At 44.4% G+C, this 20,100-nt stretch overlaps 1 protein-coding gene across 2 annotated transcripts in view; it reads left to right on the top strand.

Moving 5' to 3' along the window:
- The window catches only part of slc18a2 (solute carrier family 18 member 2), a 170,676-nt gene that overhangs the window by 81,106 nt on the left and 69,470 nt on the right, over positions 1-20,100 (top strand). Inside the window, exons 13-16 of one of the 2 annotated variants that reach the window (XM_078176169.1) lie at positions 2,102-2,165; positions 2,252-2,371; positions 5,125-5,258; positions 18,796-18,922. In XM_078176169.1, coding sequence (XP_078032295.1) covers positions 2,102-2,165; positions 2,252-2,371; positions 5,125-5,258; positions 18,796-18,903 — 426 coding nt within the window. In that variant the 3' untranslated portion in view covers positions 18,904-18,922. Of the gene's footprint in view, positions 1-2,101; positions 2,166-2,251; positions 2,372-5,124; positions 5,259-18,795; positions 19,301-20,100 lie in introns of those variants that run through there. The other variant, XM_033613456.2, reaches the window with a different exon arrangement.

Below are 20,100 nucleotides of genomic sequence, written 5' to 3'. Positions count from 1 at the left end.
CAGTTTATTGTCAGTGATGAATTCATGTAGGATGGCACTTTTGTTGGTCAGTGAGCGGGTGTTGAGTAGAGCCAGTTTCGGGTGTTGTAGGGTTTGAGTAGCACAGGGGGTGGCAGGAAAGCAGAAGATGGGGCACAAGTTTTTGTTATTCACAGTCTTAGTGCGGTAAGGGCGGGGTGGTCTGTGCTTTATGATGGCCTGTATGGGGAATGTCTCAGGTGGGAGGATTAATGATAGATATGGTCGGACGGGGCTGTGCTCTGTGTTGCTGTTTGCACGGGGAGAGGAAGAGTGTTAGTGGAGGGGGCGTGTGATGTAAATAGTCATGCACATGGTGCGTGATGTACAGCATGCTGAATATTGGCTGCCAGTGTTTTACTTTAGGTTTTACTTTACTCCTTCTAAGTTCCACAGGAGGAGTCTACCAGCTAATAATTTATGTTGTAAATGTCAGACAGAAAGAGGGACATTTCTACATGCAATCTGGGAATGTAAACTGGTAACCCATTTTGGGAAAAAGCTGTGGATCACATAGGGAAATGGTCATGTACAACAGTACCTAAATCACCAACTATGCCTTAAGGTGCGGACACACCAAACCGACATCAAAGAACTAGCGGCGACGAAAGCCAACTGTTGCGTCATCTACGTTGCCTCACGTCGCCCTGTGTCAGTTGCATTTGAAAACACTACATGGACTAAATCCGACAGCCAAGTAGCACGTACGTTCTGCGCCTGCGTGAGAGGAAATAACGCAAAAAGGGAAACCGGAAGTCCGAGGAATGCACTTGCATTCAAACGGAGAGCCGGGGCTTGCACGAAGGCTAGCAGAGGCTAACTGGCTGTGCCTCCCTCCCGTCATGCTGCGGCTAACACTCCGCAAGCCGCTCCCAGCTAGCCCAGGTTTGTTATTCAGGTTAAAGTGGGAAGAAGCAGTGGATCGGTCGGACAGCTGAGTGAAGTGAAGCCTGGGGAGGAAGCACCTGTTAGCCCTGGTTTCACTACAGGCAGATTCACTCGCTACAGGGGCAAGGAAATAAAACCTGAACAGCCAATCAGAGTGATCTCTCTCACCGACAAGCTCTGCCGCCGATTCAACATGCTCAATTGGCCAAAAAGCCGCTGACGCTGAAGTGCCAACGGTGCGGGACACACCGCAAAAACTAGGCCGACAAAGGCTCACCGACAGCCCGACTTTGGTCAATGGCCGACCGTCGGCTTGGTGTGTCAGGGCATTTATGGGGGACTGAGAAGAATTGCCAAATGTATCAAAGTATGACCTTGTTGTGATAAATGTAGGGTTCATCACAACTGCTCAAGTGATCCTCAGATTCTAGATAAATACATCCCCTCCAGATTTTGAAAAATAGCGGAAATCTATGTTAGAAATGGTTTCATACGAACATGTAAGCTAGGGTCAACAATAAAGTTGAAAGCTTTAAGAGGTCAAGGGAAGGCTTTTTTTGGTTTGTAATATGTATACGGCACTACAATAATTTGGTGTTTAGTTGTACCGCTGTGGCTGTTACATTACTATTTTGGTTCGAAGAATGTGTAGCTACCAGCATCCTGTGGATATGTTGAGTTCCAATAACAATACTGTCAGTTTGTTTGATTTGACTGAATAGATAAATGAAAAATTAAACTATAAAAAAAGAAAGAAAAACATACAATAAGAAACTTTCAATGTAATTATCTGATACTTTTTCTGGCATGACAGCAATACATTTCCATACAAAACACTGTTTCCATCCCTCTTTTTAGTAAATAAAGATCATAACCTGCTCATAAGAAAGCAAGTCTTTTACATTAAGTGCAGTTTTCACGTTATTACCTGATACTGATCTTTGTTTTGTTTTGTTTTAGTGTGGCAGCAATATGCTTCCGCAGTTTGCTCTTATTTTCCATTTGTTCATCAATTCTCATTACTCCCCAAATCTCATTCTGCAAATAGGAGCCTGTATTCACAATGATTTCAACACTGTAATCAAAAAGCAGCCAGCGTCTGTTTGTCGTTTAGACTCCCATATAATTCAAAGGGATAAATTAAAACTGAACAAATAAATGAATACATTTTCTAATATTTGTATGTCTGTTTTAGGTTCCATTTGCCAAAGACATCTATGGTCTGATTGTTCCGAACTTTGGTGTTGGTTTTGCAATTGGTACGTCTGTTAAATTAAATACTTTTCTAAACAAGTATGTTCCCCACTGAGGGTGTAAGACGTTTATTATTTGTGTTGTGTTACAGGCATGGTGGACTCCTCTATGATGCCGATAATGGGTTACCTGGTGGACTTGAGGCATGTGTCTGTTTATGGAAGTGTGTATGCCATTGCTGATGTGGCTTTCTGCATGGGATTTGCTTTAGGTAAGCAGGAGCCACAAGACCTTGGCAATACCTACAAGAGATTAGTAAACTATAGGTGATGATACTTCCAAAGTGACTTTAAAGTGCACCAGAGTGAGTCCGTTTTGTAGAAATCTTTGGCATATCTTGTTTGTCCATTGTTTGTCATTGTGTAGCCTTAATTCTTAGTTATTACACAAACACTAGCATGTGTGTTTCCAGCTAATGGTTCTGGTACTTAGTGTCTAGTTTAAAATCATGTTACTGTGACATTATCTAGAAATAGGCAGTTATGCAACTCCTAGCACTATTTTGTGATTGTAAATGATACTGGGGATTTCCTTTTTATTAACCCACCATCACCCTGTTACCCCCACATCCATTAGGGATGCACGATAATATCAGCACGTCATCTGTATCAGCCAATATTGGCTTTAAAATTAACTATCAGAATCAGCCAACATATGCTTTTTCTTATTTTGCACAAAGAATGAAAATTACATACATTAAAAAGCATTGTATTCCATGTCTCCATTTGCTAGTGGGCCATCACATTAAAAGTATGCATGCATAAGATGATGTTAATTCCACTATAGAAGAGACTTGAAGATCACTAAAATTAGGTGGGAAAAAAGTGGATATAGCGATAACTGTATCGGTTATCAGTCCAATGAGTTGTTACATATCTGTGTATTGGATATTGGCAAAAAAATCAAATATCTTGCAACCCTAACATCCATATTACTCAAAGTACTTCTGTCTAATTGCAGAGATTTCAAAATGACCGTACGTTAGCCTATTGTCTCCCTATAGTTACCATTTATAGATAAGATCACTTTGACAGCCTTGAGATATTGTAATTATCTCACTGTTGCAGATATTAAATGTCAATATTTTCATCAATATCTAATCAAAAAATATGTATGTATTTTTATAAATGTATTATATAAAAAAATAATATACAGATATATATATATATATATATATATATATATATATATATATATATATATATATACAGTACAGGCCAAAAGTTTGGACACACCTTCTCATTCAATGCGTTTTCTTTATTTTCATGACTATTTACATTGTAGATTCTCACTGAAGGCATCAAAACTATGAATGAACACATGTGGAGTTATGTACTTAACAAAAAAAGGTGAAATAACTGAAAACATGTTTTATATTCTAGTTTCTTCAAAATAGCCACCCTTTGCTCTGATTACTGCTTTGCACACTCTTGGCATTCTCTCCATGAGCTTCAAGAGGTAGTCACCTGAAATGGTTTTCCAACAGTCTTGAAGGAGTTCCCAGAGGTGTTTAGCACTTGTTGGCCCCTTTGCCTTCACTCTGCGGTCCAGCTCACCCCAAACCATCTGGATTGGGTTCAGGTCCGGTGACTGTGGAGGCCAGGTCATCTGCCGCAGCACTCCATCACTCTCCTTCTTGGTCAAATAGCCCTTACACAGCCTGGAGGTGTGTTTGGGGTCATTGTCCTGTTGAAAAATAAATGATGGTCCAACTAAACGCAAACCGGATGGGATGGCATGTCGCTGCAGGATGCTGTGGTAGCCATGCTGGTTCAGTGTGCCTTCAATTTTGAATAAATCCCCAACAGTGTCACCAGCAAAACACCCCCACACCATCACACCTCCTCCTCCATGCTTCACAGTGGGAACCAGGCATGTGGAATCCATCCGTTCACCTTTTCTGCGTCTCACAAAGACACGGCGATTGGAACCAAAGATCTCAAATTTGGACTCATCAGACCAAAGCACAGATTTCCACTGGTCTAATGTCCATTCCTTGTGTTTCTTGGCCCAAACAAATCTCTTCTGCTTGTTGCCTCTCCTTAGCAGTGGTTTCCTAGCAGCTATTTGACCATGAAGGCCTGATTGGCGCAGTCTCCTCTTAACAGTTGTTCTAGAGATGGGTCTGCTGCTAGAACTCTGTGTGGCATTCATCTGGTCTCTGATCTGAGCTGCTGTTAACTTGCAATTTCTGAGGCTGGTGACTCGGATGAACTTATCCTCAGAAGCAGAGGTGACTCTTGGTCTTCCTTTCCTGGGTCGGTCCTCATGTGTGCCAGTTTCGTTGTAGCGCTTGATGGTTTTTGCGACTCCACTTGGGGACACATTTAAAGTTTTTGCAATTTTCCGGACTGACTGACCTTCATTTCTTAAAGTAATGATGGCCACTCGTTTTTCTTCAGTTAGCTGATTGGTTCTTGCCATAATTTTAAAAGTTGTCCAATAGGGCTGTCGGCTGTGTATTAACCTGACTTCTGCACAACACAACTGATGGTCCCAACCCCATTGATAAAGCAAGAAATTCCACTAATTAACCCTGATAAGGCACACCTGTGAAGTGGAAACCATCAGGTGACTACCTCTTGAAGCTCATGGAGAGAATGCCAAGAGTGTGCAAAGCAGTAATCAGAGCAAAGGGTGGCTATTTTGAAGAAACTAGAATATAAAACATGTTTTCAGTTATTTCACCTTTTTTTGTTAAGTACATAACTCCACATGTGTTCATTCATAGTTTTGATGCCTTCAGTGAGAATCTACAATGTAAATAGTCATGAAAATAAAGAAAACGCATTGAATGAGAAGGTGTGTCCAAACTTTTGGCCTGTACTGTATATACACATATTTTTTTTTTAACTTTAAATTAACTTTGTGTTTCCAAATATATCAGTACCGAGCTGCAATGCAAAGTTCTGCCCTCTGCCAAACAAACCAAACTAAACCAATATGTGATCTGTCCTATCGTAGGTCCATCTATCGGAGGATCCATAGCTGAGAGTATTGGCTTCCCCTGGCTGATGACCATCATTGGAATAGTGGATATTTTTTTTGCTCCCCTTTGCCTCTTCCTCAGGAATCCACCAGGACAAGAAGAGAAAATTGTAAGATTCAAAACACACAAAATACCCATCAGCCAAATCTCACTCAAACACAATGAAATATGACAGCCCTTACAAGCAAGGTCAGCAAACAGAATTTGGAGAATTGTCTAGTTTGTGTGGCTTGGTAGTTTTTGGGTAAGTTGTTCTATTTCCAGCATTATTTTTTCTTACATTGCCTTAAAAATTATTTCACTGCTGAAAATATCAAGAGGTAGAAAACCTACAACTATCAGGATGCACTGTGCCACACTGAACCAACAAACGCCTCTGCTGATAGGTGATGTAATGCGAACTCACACAATTGACACAATTGTGGCTGGCTGGCAGCAATCTCATATTACAGTTAAATAGTAAGGTAATATACGTTTCTGAAAACATTAGAGATGAAAAATAGACAACTCAGTAACAGAATCTTGGTTCATATTTGATCAGCACTGTTTAGTTTTACCATTTGATCTCAATTTTTTTCAGCTTACGTTTTCACTGTGCAGGAAACAGTATGGTGCCCACTTTATGTTTATTAACTCTGTTACTGCTAAACAGGGCACTAAAATATGTTTTTTGAAAACATGTTAGGGGAGAAATAACCAGTATAGTAACATAATCTTGACTTATCTTCAGGGGTCGCGTTAACCGGATATTCTCGGTCATTGACTGGTCTGAAGGCCGTCTGTCATTTTGACCGGTTGCAATTACCACCCCTGCCCACTTGGCGGCGGAGTGCACACTCAGTGGTGTAAGTGGCTGCCGTTTTCACACTGCAGAGAAAAAGTCATTCATCTGCTTCATGTAGCGTTGTTGACATAACGCCCTGGACACACCGGACGTGGAACCGAAGCGCAGCGCCCAGCAGCAGAGGCAGTTTTCAGTCAGTGCCCATGTTAACCTATCTGACTGTCCACACAGGCCGCTGAGCAGAGCGGAGCGCCCGCGGAGTAGAGGCAGCGCTTAAGTTCGGCATCTGGGGCCTATTGCACAAAACTAGGATAAGGGATTAAGCCGGGATATCTTGGTTATCCTGGCTCAATTTATCCGTGATCTGGTTGCACAAAAGCGGGATAGTGGAAAGCGGGATATATTATGACATAAGTTACCATGGAGGTTTATTCTATGGAGCTAGCCTGCTCCAGACGAGTCTAAGTTCCAGGATCTATTTAATCTCATCCCTTATCTCAGTCAGCAGTCACCACAAACGGAAACCAATAGTTATTCCACTGCCCACTGCACATTGTTATCACATTCAGCCAGACCCACTGTCATTATTTAAACATTTGTGATTATTAATTGCAATCGTTTTAGATAAATGATGATTTTAGATGATTTTGCAATCATTAGATAATTTACAGTTTCCCATAGACTATATATAAAGAACACATCCCATATAAATATAAATACACATCAAAGAGTAACATGATGTTCCTTTATTGAATAAGGATAAATCAAAGCAAGTAAACCATCAGCTCCTTTCAAAACTCTACAAGATAGAAGGCACGGAATCAAAGCATATTATACAACACAAGAATAAATACACATTCAAAGGTCTGTATATGATACACCCCGCATGCCTGCACACTGAAATAAATGCAGGACAAATCCATACACAACAAATGAACAGACAAATGAATGGATGCAGTAGCCTCCCTGCAAGCTTGTATACACACAGTATACAGCACAAACAATATAAGAGGCCAAATCAATTTAAATTGAAAAAAAAAAACACAAAAAAAAACCCCACAAATTCCTCTGCCAATGCAGGCCATATTCAACTGAAATTCACAGCATGCCTCTCTGCCACTGCAGAACATATTTAACTGAAATTTAAAGCATGCATGTTAACTAAAATAATTTAACACATATTGGTCCCTGACCAGCCGACCACTATCGTCATCAGGGAAGATGGCAGGATTGTCCTAGTCCATGTGTGATGGGGGCCCTCTCCTTCCTCAAGTAGGCCACAGTGATGTCACATCCCCTCAAAGGGCTGACCCTTAAGTGGTGAAGACAGTGAAAGCGTGCCTTCAGGAGGGCCAAAGGTCATTTCGATCTTGGCCCTTGTCCTGGCATGGGCATAATTATAGGCCTGCTGTGCTTCCTGAGGGTCTGCGTATGGTGTGAGGAGAAAAGGCTGGCAGGCATACCCCCTGTCCCCCAGCAACACACCAGAGAATTCACCTGTCAATACAAAATCTCATCATCACAACCTCATAAATACAGTGACATTCTTGACACAGCCATGATGTGTGTTGGTGTTGGTGGCTCCAACAGTGTGACAGTGCTGCCAGAAACTGCAAGGCAAACCAAAGTCAGATAGTCCAAATGGATTCGATATAAATGTGATTATGTCCCCTGCAGAGATGGAAGAATGTACCTTGTATGAAGCGGGTGGCATCTTAGGAGGGACATATGTTTGTGTCTGTCCCCCCAGGGATCTCCTCCAACACACGCCTGCCTTTGTTTTGTGCCAAGGCTATGTCCTCTGCTGGGGTGAGGTCAGCTGATGGTGACCTACCACCCGTGCCTTGCTTGTGGGTTTTTGTTTTTTTTTTTGACTGCTAAAACAGTACAGACAATGTGTGAGCAGGCACCTTCTGGGTTCAGTGTACACTTGTGCATCATTAAGTATTAGTCAGGGCACCTACCATTCTGCAGGATGTTCTTGTATTTAATCTTGACTTGCTGCCATGTCCGTTTTGGCCCAGTCATGTTTAATCTATACACACACACAATACAATACAAAACACATACAACTACGTTTTCGGAGATGTTAATTAACTATTTGGATTGTAATTCTCATGGTTTCCGCGGAGCAGTGAGTGTGTATTTGTGCACTACTTACGCATTCAGGCGGTCTGCAATACTTTGCCACGCTTTCTCTCGTTGTTTTATAACTGTGGCGGTGTTGCCTTTCTTTATGATTTGATCCTTTACTTCTTCGTAAGCCTCCAGGAGGATTTCTGCCTCTGACGGGGAAAAGTACGCCGCTCTTGTTGCCATGGTGAACAGTGTTGCCAGATCTTGCGAGACAAATAAGCAACCAGGCCTGTGAAAACAAGCCCAAAACAAGCACCTTTTTCTACGTAGCCCCCCTAGGTTCCGGTGAGAGAAAATTAAATAAACTGTGTGCACGGTTTTACAATCCGTGGGGACAGATTTTAAACTGGGGGTACAGATTGTCAATTTACATCCATGTGGACAGATTGGTAAACTGTGTAGAATTTTTCAAAACTGTACCCATGGTACACAGTTTATTTATTTTTCTCCCCCCTGAGCTTCAGGACAATAACTACAAGAGGGAGTTAAACCACCTTTTAACATTATTTAACATTAGAAAACAGATGGGATATCAAATATAGACTGATGTACCAAGTACATTATATACACAGTAAACCTCTGATAATTAAAATTTGCACACACAAATAAATATCATCCTGAATTCACAAATTCTTTATTTATTATTGCTTTTTATGCACTCATCTAACTTTTTTCTTTTAGTTACAGGACTGGCGTTTTCCTAACCAGAAAAAAAACATATTACCCTGCTCTGCCTCTGATTGGCTAGTACTCGTTGCCATCAGGGTCAGAGCCAATTAGAAGCAGGATGCGGGTGGGAAAAAACTCTGCTGTCTCCTGTGTGTATGGGGAAAGGGGAGGGACAGAGGGAACAGGCAAGACAAACTATCCTACGTTTAAATAACATATCAAAAATATCTGCTTGACAACTTATTATGGAGCTGGGAACAAGCCCAAATAAGCAACTACTTTAGAGACAAGCCCAAAAAAACGCGACCTGCGACTACCAATATTTGTAAGCGACTTTACAGAAAAACAAGCCCAAAGTCGCTTATAATAAGCGGACTTGGCAACACTGATGGTGAATCGGTGAATCTGTGATCGATGGCGGGGTCTATTTGAGGAAGCTGCGTGCACGCACTGATCCAGGATTGGTTTCACCTGGCTTGATGAATCCGTGTCTGCTCATCCTGGCTTGGTCTTTGTGCAACCAATTAAGCCTGGACGTTCTTGTTTTGGATTTGTTGAACCCAGCTCAGTCATTTATCCTGGATGTGTGAATCCTACTTTTGTGAAACGGGCCCCTGGTCTATTTTTCATGCGAGCCGCGAGCGCTTCTGTCAAGCTGGATAGAGCGGATTGTACCAAACAGGAAGTCGGACACAGAAAAGACGAGAGAATCCGGACAGTTTTCAAAATAAAATAACAACAGCACGCACTGTGGAACGTGAGGAGAAAATACCGTGTTTATAATTTAAAAAAACACAACAGTGCATAACCGAACACATTTTTCAATACCCTAATCATTTCATTACAATTTTAATTTTGTGTCACCAAGCCTACAGGCATAACTACATAACGCCCTGGACACACCGGACGCGTTAGTGACGCATTAGTGCTGTCCGGTGTGTCCAGGGCGAAGCCTAATGGCACGGGTGTGTGGATGTCTGTTCATCTTTTTGTTCATGTCCTTATTAATGCACACTTTATAACTTGCTTGTTGGATTTATTAAAAACGAACGAATGAAAACTAAATGTCTTTGAATATCTTTATTATCATTTAAAAACGAAAATTAAAATGACCGGTAAAAATAGATTATGACCAGATTTTTATTACCCTGTCGGTCAAAATGATCGGCGACAAAAAAGTCTAGCGCAACGTCTGCTTATCTTAGATCAGCACTGCCGAGTTTTACTGTTTGATTTTGGTTTGAGTTTGAGAGAGAGGGGTGGGTCTTTCTCTTGGTCTGCCTCTATACTCTTTGGCCTCTAGTTTCGCAGACCGGCAAGGTGGAGGTGCCGCGCACCTGCGCTTCGCCAACTGGGTGTGGCCAGGCGGATTTTGCAAGTTTGGCACACCGTGCACGCTGGCGCAGCTACTCCTCCTTCCCACCTCCGTCCCTCCTACCTGCGCAAGTCGGAAAGAGGGAGGAGAGAAGGCATGGAGTGGGTTTTACACACATCACACCAATCACATGAGCCCCTCTCCTCGCCCTTAAATGCGCCGCGTGAAGGCGTAATGAGAGTTTACTCAATTTGCCATGGCAGAAGAGAGCAGCAGTGTCAGACGGCCAAACTTCTCCCAGGAGGAAATTGATGTTTTGGACCGGGAGGTCCAAGCTTGCAGTGTCCGTATATACAGAACTGCGAGCAGACCTCCACGGGCTGATGATGCAAAGGTGGCCTGGGAGGAGGTCACCACAATTGTAAATCAATGTTGCATTTCTCTCATGTGCGCGTGCGCTCTCTCTTTTTCTCTCGCAGTCTCACTCTGTTTCTTTTCTTTTGACTTTTCTAAGATGACAGATGCTGAATATATACTCCCTATCTGATGCTGTAACTGTTTGTGGTTGGCTGAGAGGGATGTGAACTCATTAGTTTGCAGCTGTGTTATTCAAATCAGGCTGGGTTTCCATTACGCGTGCCAAACGTGCCAAACGTGCCAAACAGTGCCAATCCCCTTTGATCTGACATCAGATGTGACGGGACAGTCGATATAGAGATACATTTATGTGCTGATTGCAGATAGTTGCATTGAATAGTGGTTTTGTGGCTATTTATTGCATCGTTAATGTGCCTGACATTCTGGAAACCTGCCTGTGAGGTTTTGTTGACGTGTGCGCACTGTCCGCCGGTCAGCCAAACTTCGGCTAACGCCGGCTACGCTCTGCCTGCGCTGACAGTAGACGTGGTTTCAGCTGCCAAGCTTTTAGCGCACCTGCGGCGAAGCCTTTTGGCATGAAACTGTCACTGCGCCAAGCTGGATCTGTCGACACCTCCTCCTGCTGCGCCGCCACACCCATCTCAGTGCACCACGGTCTGCCAAACTACCAAACTGAGCGCGCCTCGGGTTGCGCTGCTCGAAACTAGCTCTGTGCGGGGTTCGCCACCCTGCGCCACCCTGCGCCGCGCCGGGAAACTAGAGCCCTTTGTTTCCGTCTTGGTGGCATGGGTAGTGGTCAACACAAAAAATGTGGAAGTACAGCCTGTAGTTCAAGAAACAGCCTGAGAGCCAGAGAAACTCTGCTGGATGACCTGTTTTGCATCATCCACGTTATTCTGTGAAGTTTCCACAGGGGACAGGAGGGATATCTATGAACTGGTCAGATGGAGGAAAATTTACCACAGTTCACTGAGACATGCTATCCACATTGTCTTTATACAAAGCTGACTGAAGATCGGCGAAGTATTCCTTTATGTCTGAATGACATTGCTTTGCCATGTAGTTTCATAGACAAGTCTAAAACATATTAAAGTCAAATGTAACGTTGCCATTTTACACTGGTGTTCACTAGCACCTGTGACTTTATCTGTTCAGAAGACTGAGACCAACAATAGCCAGCCCAACAGAATCTATTATTTGTGCATTGATTTCAGTACTTGTTAATGAGCTTACCTCATTTATTTTATGTCTCTTTTTCTTAAGACATGAGAAAATCATGATAAATGATACCTCTGATTTAATATCTTTAGTTAGGCACAGATTATATATTAACATTTAGCATGAATACTGAGGTATAAACCCCAAAGTTCTGGGTGACTAGGTTTTTGGCCACATCTTTGGTCAAAAGCTTAAATAAATAAAGGATAAATATAAGATAAGATAAACATAGGCTGTTGCATGCACTGATGACAGACAGTGGAATCCCAAAGGCAATGTAAGAAAAAAGGTGCTTCCCTAAGGTTTAGATATGTATCTCATAACACATGCAAATAACTATTGTGAAAGAGCTTTACAGAAACATATACTCTCATCATCAGAGGGCTGCATGCAAACCTCCAGTCTGCATGCTTGTGACGGAACCTCTTCATGCTGCTGCTCCACCCCTCTGCTGTCATAATCATTTGTTTGTCTCCATGCAGCGTCTGCTATCATTCATCACATCTCTTTTCCATTACATTCTGCTTGTATTTACCATCATGGATTCATCCTCTCTGCCATTTCCCTCCATCAGTATTTGCCTCTTTTTTCTCTGCCATTTCATAAGTTGTCGCTAGGGATGCTCCAAGTAGTCGGATCAGGATCAGTCTGTTCTCTATTGTATCGAGATTATCTCCCCACCCAGTAGTTATATCATAACTATGGGAATTATCCCCATCTGGGGTAATCGACATGGAAAAATAATAATCTTTAAGACATACCACTTAACATGGCCAGCATGCACCAGGCTATAAAAGCCCCACCTTGCGCATGCACCCACTGATTTCCACCTGTCAGAGCTGACATGAGAGCAGAAAGAAAAGAGAGAGGAGTTTAACGTTTTGTCCACTTACCTTCGTTTAAGTTGGAGAGCTGGCCTTCGTGGGTCCCTCTCGAGGATAGCTAAACGCCTTTTCTCCTTTTTGACAATAAGGAGTGAAACAGTCGAGAGAGGTTCCATATCTGTGTATTGCAGCTGTCTGTTTATGCACGGTGGAGGCATAGCAGCTCACTCGAGTCTGACTCAGAGGGCAGCGTGCTGTGTCCCTCTAGGAGGTTGTTGCTGGCTCATACCCGTCAGAGTTAGGGGGCAGTTTGCGATGTTCCTCAGGGGTTTGGTTGCTTGCTCGAACCCGACAGAGTTGGGGGGCAGTTTGCGACCAGTGGCGATTGCTCTAAGACTGCAAGGGAAGCTCAGCTTCCCCTAAAATGTCAGAAAATAAGTGGTCAAATATGTACTGTTGTGTTTACATTTCATTGACTAAATATGCACTAGAGCGCATTCAACTTTTGTTCAGAATCAGCTACTTATCACAGGTCACTGACGCGACTTTCTTCTCATTCATTCCTGTAGCGTCACAGTGCATTAAACAGTGGAAGCTCAGCGTCCAAAGACTTCAATGGGGAAGCATAGAGTGGGTTGTTCCACTGCAGCGAAACTAGACAGTCATTGGATAAATGCTCTGTTTTGTCCCACCCATCGGACGCTCAGCGTCTCTGGGGGTCTATGGGGCAGTGGGCTGGCCTCGGCTGGCCTGGATGCTGGGCTTCTGCATGATGATTGGATGATCGGTCTGAGGCTGAATCCCTTTTTGATTGATAGCGAAATGAGTGAATCAGCGATCTTGAAATATAAACCACCACCGGAGCATTTTTCAAGTTTTATTCCGTTGTTCCGAGTTGATCTGGAGACTTTTCCAATCCTCTTAGTGACGTTTTCTTTGTTAAAAACGATTAGCGACAAATCTAGCATCTTTTTGTGGTGTTATTGGAGACTGTACTTGTGTTTGGTGACTCTGACTTCTGTCGCTCTGCAGTTACTGTCCCCAACGAGCAGCGGGTGCTGCTGTGAGCCGCTCCACTGTCCCAAAGCACTCACAGGCGGTCACACTAGCCTCACGCAGCAGCCCCAGAGGGTAGAATTTATGTATAAATAAACGGACACATTTTATGATGTAGACCGAAAATGAGCTTCCCCTCCTTGAAAGACCAGCAGCCGCCACTGTTTGCGACGTTCCTCGGGAATTTAGTTGCCTGCTCAAATGTGAACCTGACAGAGTCGAGTGGGTGGCCAGCAGCTTACCTCCAGAGATAGCCACTGCGAGGTGTAGCTGGTTTTTCAGTTCGCACCTGCGGAGGCTTCCCATTTCCTCATTTCAGCAAAAACATCTCCCTCCAGTAGAAGTGTCCAACTGTCAGGTGTCAAAGAAAATAATCCATAATGTGGCCACAATCACATCTGTTGGCTCAGGAAAACTAATTAAAGACTGTTAGCAGCACTATTGCTATAGCTAAAGTGTGCACTTTCTGGTTGCGCTAGAGTGACGTCACTCTCCAAAAAAAGGGAGAGAAAGTGAGAGAGAGAGAGAGACGATGGCAAGCCAGCAGGGCCCTTCTTGTGTGGGCTGCAATGTTTAAAAACAGAAAAAAGAAACATGACTACTCTGTGTTATGTTTGGGAATTGAGCATGCAGTGTCTGCTTGTGATAATCCAGCTTTATGCATGAACTGCTTCGGCATGTCTGTTAGGCAAAGGGAAGCCTGTTGCCATTCATTTGGCAGACGTCCACCAGCCCCTTCTCAGGGCCCGCAGCCAGCTAAGCGCTCTAGGTTGGCGGGTCTGGTAGTGGGGGACGGGGGCCCATCAGGGTGCTCCCCCGCCTCCATTATTTCAGTTTCAGTAGGGGGTGAGCAGACTGTGTCACATGGGAACTTCCCTGGTCCTGGGCCCCTGCTGGGTTGGATAGGAGCCCCTCCTCCCCTGGGTTGGAGGAGGAGATAGACATTCTTGGCCTTGGGCCCTTAGAGAATGATGAATTGGCCTCAGAGGAGCAGCAGGTGCCTGTAAAGGAGAATGTCCAGCAGTCACCTCCCCTTCAGGAAATTATTGGCTGGGCTGCTTTGGCTCTGGGGCTTGACCTGCCAGCTGGTCAGGATCCCGCCCCTTCCCCTTTTGATGATGAAACGGGGGCAACCCATACGGTTCCTTGTGCTTCTCGTTTCTGATTTCAAAGGAGGTTGTCAGGAGTCGGTTTACAACACCGACAGCAGGGTCACGCTAGTCGGGGCTCTGTCGTTGTATGGCTGCAGTTGACAGTCGGGGGAGGACTGTCACTGCCTGTCACTGTGCAGAGGAGGTGTCAGGCGCCTTGAAGCAAGGTCAGGGCTGGCAGCGGCCTCAGCCACAGCAGCCCAAGCAACCTCAGCCTGCTTGGGGGCAGGAAGATCTGCAGGGCTGGCTTGATGCAGCACGGCATGGCAAGACTAAATGGGGCGGAGGACGCGACAGGGGCCAGGGGCCAGCCAAGCCCATGCCTCAGTCCTGATGCGACATCACCCCTAGCCTTCCCTTGCCCTCAGCGGTATGGGAGGCTCTGGAGGCAGACCTCTGAGTTGTTTTAACAATGACCCAGGGGTATCGTTCACAGGTGTGGAGCACTCCTCCTCTGACGAGGGTAGCTGCATTCTCCATTATTGCCGACCACCAGCACAGGGAGGTCTTGTGCTCGCAGATCTTCACTCTCATGGTGAAGTCACAGGTAAGGTAAGTATAGGAAGAAGATCCAAGGGCAGGGTCTTATTCCCAATATTTTCTTGTTCTGAAGTGGGATGGGACACTCAGGCCTGTCTTAGACCTCATGGGGCTGAATAAGTTCCTCATGCCCCTGAAGTGCAAAATGTTGACCGTGCCTAGGGTCAAGCAGGATGTCCGGGTAGGCAACCGGACGCCTATTTTCAAATTCCATTCTGAGAGGGGCACAGGAGGGCTCTCAGGTTTGCCTTCAAGGGAGAAACCTTCAAGTTCTGTGTCCTCCCTTCTGGCATCATGCTGGCACCACGCACCTTCACCAGGTGCATAGATGCGATCTTGGAGCCTCTGTGGCAGCAGGGTCTCAGATTACTGAATTATTTGGACAACTGGCTTATACAGTACAGGCCAAAAGTTTGGACACACCTTCTCATTCAATGCGTTTTCTTTATTTTCATGACTATTTACATTGTAGATTCTCACTGAAGGCATCAAAACTATGAATGAACACATGTGGAGTTATGTACTTAACAAAAAAAGGTGAAATAACTGAAAACATGTTTTATATTCTAGTTTCTTCAAAATAGCCACCCTTTGCTCTGATTACTGTTTGCACACTCTTGGCATTCTCTCCATGAGCTTCAAGAGGTAGTCACCTGATGGTTTCCACTTCACAGGTGTGCCTTATCAGGGTTAATTAGTGGAATTTCTTGCTTTATCAATGGGGTTGGGACCATCAGTTGTGTTGTGCAGAAGTCAGGTTAATACACAGCCGACAGCCCTATTGGACAACTGTTAAAATTATGGCAAGAACCAATCAGCTAACTAAAGAAAAACTAGTGGCCATCATTACTTTAAGAAATGAAGGTCAGTCAGTCCGGAAAATTGCAAAAACTTTAAATGTGTCCCCAAGTGGAGTCGCAAAAACCATCAAGCGCTACAACGAAACTGGCACACATGAGGACCGACCCAGGAAAGGAAGACCAAGAGTCACCTCTGCTTCTGAGGATAAGTTCATCCGAGTCACCAGCCTCAGAAATCGCAAGTTAACAGCAGCTCAGATCAGAGACCAGATGAATGCCACACAGAGTTCTAGCAGCAGACCCATCTCTAGAACAACTGTTAAGAGGAGACTGCGCCAATCAGGCCTTCATGGTCAAATAGCTGCTAGGAAACCACTGCTAAGGAGAGGCAACAAGCAGAAGAGATTTGTTTGGGCCAAGAAACACAAGGAATGGACATTAGACCAGTGGAAATCTGTGCTTTGGTCTGATGAGTCCAAATTTGAGATCTTTGGTTCCAACCGCCGTGTCTTTGTGAGATGCAGAAAAGGTGAATGGATGGATTCCACATGCCTGGTTCCCACTGTGAAACATGGAGGAGGAGGTGTGATGGTGTGGGGGTGTTTTGCTGGTGACACTGTTGGGGATTTATTCAAAATTGAAGGCACACTGAACCAGCATGGCTACCACAGCATCCTGCAGCGACATGCCATCCCATCCGGTTTGCGTTTAGTTGGACGATCATTTATTTTTCAACAGGACAATGACCCCAAACACACCTCCAGGCTGTGTAAGGGCTATTTGACCAAGAAGGAGAGCGATGGAGTGCTGCGGCAGATGACCTGGCCTCCACAGTCACCGGACCTGAACCCAATCGAGATGGTTTGGGGTGAGCTGGACCGCAGAGTGAAGGCAAAGGGGCCAACAAGTGCTAAACACCTCTGGGAACTCCTTCAAGACTGTTGGAAAACCATTTCAGGTGACTACCTCTTGAAGCTCATGGAGAGAATGCCAAGAGTGTGCAAAGCAGTAATCAGAGCAAAGGGTGGCTATTTTGAAGAAACTAGAATATAAAACATGTTTTCAGTTATTTCACCTTTTTTTGTTAAGTACATAACTCCACATGTGTTCATTCATAGTTTTGATGCCTTCAGTGAGAATCTACAATGTAAATAGTCATGAAAATAAAGAAAACGCATTGAATGAGAAGGTGTGTCCAAACTTTTGGCCTGTACTGTATGTGCACAGACAGAGGAGCAGTGCTGCCATCATGTGTCTGTGCTGTTGGATCACATTCACAAGAAAAAGTGCAGTCCAACCTGCACAGGCCACTCAGTCTCTATGCATGTGGCTGGATGCCAGAGCTGGGTCAGTGATGCTGTCACGGGAGAGGTAGGTTTCAATCAGGACCTGCCTCTGTCATTTTCAGCTAGGTGCCAGGGCCACGCGGCAGCTGTGTCTCTGCCTCTTGGGTCTTATGGCAGCCTCCGTACGAGTGGTGCCATTGGCCCTTCTACACATGCGTCCAGTTTAGAGGCATCTCTTCAGCCCTGTGTCTGCAGAGACAGTTGCAGGCAGCAGTGCTCATCACTGTGCAGCTTTCTGCAGACCTCAGGTGGTGGCAGGACCCAGCCAACATCTCAAGGGGGAGTGTGCTTGGTCCATTACTGCAGCGCCAAGTGCTCTCTACGGTTGCGTCCCTGGAGGGGTGGGGCGCACTCCATGAGGGCAGAGGCACCAGTGGGGTCTGGAGCGCCCGCTGAAAGGGCCGGCATATCAATGCTCTAGAACTGAGAGCCAGCATTTTCCCCTGAGTCTGCAAGGCCGCAACGTGCTAGTGAGAACCGACAGCACAGTGGCAGCAGCATATGTCAACAGGCAAGGGTGTCTGAGCTCCCCAAACCTCTGCAGAATAGCACACAGGCTGTGTACCTTGGCATAGACATGGTTCCTGTCCATCAGGGCCATGCATGTGCCCGGATTGGTGAATCAGGAGGTGGACCTACTCTCCAGGGAAGGCCCAAGTCCAAGGGACTGGAGGCTGCACCCGGAGGTGATCAGGGAGATCTGGCACCGCTTTGGCAGAGCAGTGGCCGATCTGTTCGCAACTAGGGACAATGCCCATTGCCCACTGTTCTTTTCCATGGGGTTCCCATAGTTATGATGTAACTACAGGGTGGGGAGATCAAACTGCTTTATTCAGTGTTTATACCATTTTAATACCTTGTTCCTTTTTGTTCCTTTTCCTTTTGAAGTAGAAGTGACCTTTATGGATTATCTGGCTCTTGAACAATGAACACTGAAGGAATTCTAATCAGGCTAAGTTTCAGCTGGTTGAAGTCTGCAATCTTCACCTCTAAACACCACTAAATCTCCCTACATCTCTCACACTGCTCTTTTAATACCTTTTATTAAATTCCTTCAAAGTCCTCACTACATATATGAATTGGATAGATATGGATGTAAACTTTAACTTGAGTGGTTGATGGAGGCATACAACCAAGAGTTGATAATTCTAGTTTTCTTCTACCACAAGTAGTTATCAAATTGTACACATGGGGGCTTTAATGACACAAAACATAACTGCCTTAAATGTATTATGTCATAATGACTTTAAACTACCCTGAATGAAACTTGTCACATGAAAAGAATTATATGCTATGCTGTTACCTGGATAACTGAAATAAAAAAAAAAGGGGGGTCTGGGTTTTACTCGCTAACAAAAAGGAATTCAATCAAGGAACTTTGACACATGCTGTGGCAGAAACAACACTTTCCCTACAATTGTCTTTTCAGGCTATTTTGATGGACACCAACTGTTCAATGAAGACGAGGTCCTACTCCACACAGGGGACTTACTACCAGGGTGAAGACGTGGATCCAGAATATGACGATTATGATTAACAGGACACCAACCATGCAGGTTAACCTTACAAAGGATCTATTTTGTTGTACAAAAAAAGGAACACAGAAGAAAATAAAACAGCAATGAAACAAAACAGCCAAGATATTTCCATGTGAATGTCTCGCATTCAGTCTTCACTGTTCTGTGTCCTCTTAGCAGTTGTACCGGAGCAAACCAAAGTTGTTATTGATCTGTGGTTGCAAGCGCATTGTGTGAGATTTACTTTTTAGCCAACAGCCTTATTAAGTAGAGAGATGTGTCAAAAAGCACTTTTTAGGTAGTAGGAGGGTGCTGAGCAACAAGTACGCTTTGCTGGTTTATTTTGGATACAAATCTGTTTTGATTCATGTGTCAGCCATTAAAAGTCTTGTTTTTATCAAGTGCATATCCATCAAACTGTCCAGAGTATTATTACCAGACCTTGTGCCATTTTTATATTGCATTACTGGGTAAAAAGAACTTATTTAAGGTTCAGGAAGATTTGCTGGTTTGGTCTACCTTATTTGCATTAGAGCAGTCACAGTCGTATATATTTAGGACTTCCCCAGCCCAACTGTGCTGGCTAAACTGCAAGTGGAAGTCAACACATTGCAACTTCAGAGAAAAAGAATAAAGCTGCTTTTGGTACTGGTTTTTATTTAAAGACCCCCTGCAGACAAGTAGTAAAGTGTTGAAACTTATACTAATATTTTTGTCCAACATGGTTTTTCCACATAATAGTTTAACTGAAAAATTCTGGATTTGGCCTTGGCCCTGCTTCCCAACACTGCTTTCCACAAACATGGTTTTCAAGCAGTGGCTAGTGCTGCCCTACAATCTGATTGACCACCTCAGATGCCACTCCAAAATTTCTGCCATGCCAGTGGCTTCCAGCTTGGTGCAGGGTGACTGTTTAGTCAGCATATTTGCTTCTACCAAGGTTAATGCTAGATGAGATGACAGTGTCCCATCCACCATCCCTCTCACCCGCCCTGCTTGAACTTTCACCCCTTTAACTTATGTTGTTGCCAGGCCGTATTTCACCCCGATACCGCCAGGTGCGGTTTCAGAATAATGGCGACTGGTTGCACATTATTCCAGCGTGAAAGGACCCCTGTTTTTTGTCAGTGCCTGACGCTGGAAGTCACTGACCAAGCGCCGGTATTCGACAGCTCCGAAGTGAGACCAGGTTGGAATGACCATCATTACTCTTGTGT

Source organism: Epinephelus lanceolatus, chromosome 17, assembly GCF_041903045.1.
Source record: "Epinephelus lanceolatus isolate andai-2023 chromosome 17, ASM4190304v1, whole genome shotgun sequence".
Taxonomy (NCBI): domain Eukaryota; kingdom Metazoa; phylum Chordata; class Actinopteri; order Perciformes; family Serranidae; genus Epinephelus; species Epinephelus lanceolatus.
This window is presented reverse-complemented; position numbering and strand designations above follow the sequence as displayed.